At 51.9% G+C, this 2500-nt stretch overlaps 1 protein-coding gene across 5 annotated transcripts in view; it reads right to left on the bottom strand.

The window, feature by feature from the left end:
• LOC310809748 (CASK interacting protein 2) overlaps positions 1-2500 on the bottom strand; it is a 50305-nt gene that overhangs the window by 21336 nt on the left and 26469 nt on the right. For all 5 annotated transcript variants that reach the window (XM_083677176.1, XM_083677177.1, XM_083677178.1 and 2 more), the window contains 2 exons: positions 741-838; positions 1-28 (listed from right to left, as the gene is read on the bottom strand). The exon at positions 1-28 is cut by the window's left edge and continues 118 nt beyond it. In XM_083677176.1, the coding sequence (XP_083533302.1) occupies positions 1-28; positions 741-838 (126 nt within the window). The remainder of the gene's footprint in view (positions 29-740; positions 839-2500) is intronic.

The following is a 2500-nucleotide window of genomic DNA, read 5'->3' as shown; positions in this document are numbered from 1 at the left end:
CAGGCAGCGTAGTGCAGCGGACGCATACCTGCAGGGGGCAGCAGAGCAGATGCACGCACACGCACACAGACACACACAGACACACAGACACACAGACACACAGACACACACACACACACGAAACTGAGTAAACAAAGAGCTGCTGGTAGACGTGCCAAGCTTCTCCTCAGCTGTCAGCTGATATGAAATCATGAGACAATGTATGCAGCTCATAAAAAAACAAAACAAACAAAAAAAAACATCAGTAATCTATTAGAATATGAAATCATGAGACGGTACGCCACGAATAAAAAACCCAGCGACCTAAAAAGAGAGAGACGTCAATATGAAATCACAAGACGTCCAGAGACAATGTGTGCCACTGATACAGAGGCATAACTGAGTTGTTGACGGAACTTTCCGTTGGTATAAATCAGGAGACGTGATTCCCCTGAGAGAACACATTAGGTCATGTTGACAGTTTGACTCTCTCTCTCTGGAGGTGTGTTGTTGTTGACTCATAGCAGAGAGAGCCGGGGCTGCCTGTGTTATAGTGTGTGTTACAGTGTGTTGAACACGTAGGGTGCCTGTGTTACAGTGTGTGTGCTGCAGGCGAGGCTGGTGGAGAGGTGGAAATCGGAGGAACGGGTTTCGGAATGGAATGAGGAACGGTGTCCTCCATTCCATGCATTCACAATTCCTCCGATTTCCACCTCCGCCGGCCTCCCCTGGCGGGTTGATGTCATCTCTCTGGGTCTCACCGTTGCTGTCCTTGATGTCCACGGTGGCCTGGGCCTCCAGCAGAACAGACAGCAGGTCTGTGGTCCCTGTGAGCGCAGCGTGGTGCAAGGCAGAGAACCTGCGGACCGCATCATAACAGAGAGAGAGAGAGAGAGAGAGAGAGAGAGAGAGAGAGAGAGAGAGAGATTGAGTGAGGGACAGAAGACAAGGGAAGAACAGAACTTTAGAATCGGTGACAGACAGACACAGAAGGGAAGTTGGGGAACAGGAGAGATGGGTATGCATGAAAGACAGAAAGAGAGGGGACGGAGGGGGACGGGGGAAGGACAATGACGACAGAGAAGAGAGGGAGATTAGGAGGGAGGAAGGGGAAAAGACGGGTGGGCGCTGCTACGGTTGAGTACAGACAGGAGACATGGCTGAACGAGGCTGAGTGTGAGCGGTGGGTGGCGGGGTCGGACTAGGGAGGCATAGCAAGGCCTCTTGCCGGGGCCAATTCAACAACATGCCACCCTGACAGACGCATAGACAGAACCCAGTACTCTTCCATGGCCCAATAAAACCCGTAAAAGGCCCTGTTACAATTAGTCGACACATTTCATCGTCTCGCTGGCCCGGGATTCAATGAGTCTGTATGGGATCGTAAAGGGAATGGTAAATAGACCTCTTCAATATATTTCAGAGAGGCCACAAAGTGAAGCCAGGCAGCCAGTGCCATGCTCTGGGGCTCTGTGGAGCCCGTTATTGAATGGGCCTGTCGTACTGGAGAAACCAGCGTCAAAGATTCACTAAACCCCAACAGACGTCCACAACAGGAAAGGATAATGGCGCTTGAGGCTAGGCTTCAATGAAGACCAGACTCTCCCCCATCTTCCCCCAGACAACCCCCCCCCCCCCCGCCTCTTTCTCTCTCTCTGTGTTCAGAGGGCTTTATCAGTTTGGGGGGTTGGGGATGAGAGTAGTAAATAAAAACAGAAAAGCCCTAACTGTCTGGGAGGGAGGATTTGGCGCCCCCCCCAATGTTTTATGACTAAATGCCATGTGTGTTGTCAGGGCATGCCAACACAAAGTGTGCCCTCCAGAGGTGCCTCAGATAGGGCTCGTCAGACTGGTGAGTAACAGTCCCAGTCCTGCCTCCAGCTCCTCTTCCGTCGAGTCCTAACACCACAGATATAAATCACCTCCACACACACACACACACACACACACACCCTCACTCACACACACACTCACACACACACACACACACACACACCCTCACTCACACACACACACACTCACACACACACCCTCACTCACACACACACACACTCACACACACACACACACACACACTCACACACACACACACACACACACACACAAGCATGTACAGACACATGCACGCACAGACACAGACACAGACACATGCACGCACAGACACAGACACCTCCTGGCGTGGTGAGTCTGAGTGCAGGCCACAGTCATAACCTCTAGCCAGACACCACCCTGTTCCATGGTAGGGAGGAGGGAGGAGGCTGCCAGTCAGGGCTGAGCCTACGTGTACTAGCCTAACTAACCAGACCAAAGACTTTGAGAGGAGCTCTGTGGTGAGTGTATGGGGGGCCGCTAGTGTCTTCCTGTCTCTCCTCAGGAGGGGGGGTTGCGTAATCTGAAGATTGGGGGGGATTAATTCATAATTATATGTGACAGTGCCAGAAGCATCTCTAAGACAGTAATGGAGGAGGCATTCTGAGGTGAGTGTGCATGTGTGTGCGTGTGTGTGTGTGAGTGTGTGTGT

The sequence above is a fragment of the Argentina silus genome (assembly GCF_951799395.1).
Source record: "Argentina silus genome assembly, chromosome: 9".
Classification (NCBI taxonomy): domain Eukaryota; kingdom Metazoa; phylum Chordata; class Actinopteri; order Argentiniformes; family Argentinidae; genus Argentina; species Argentina silus.
This window is presented reverse-complemented; position numbering and strand designations above follow the sequence as displayed.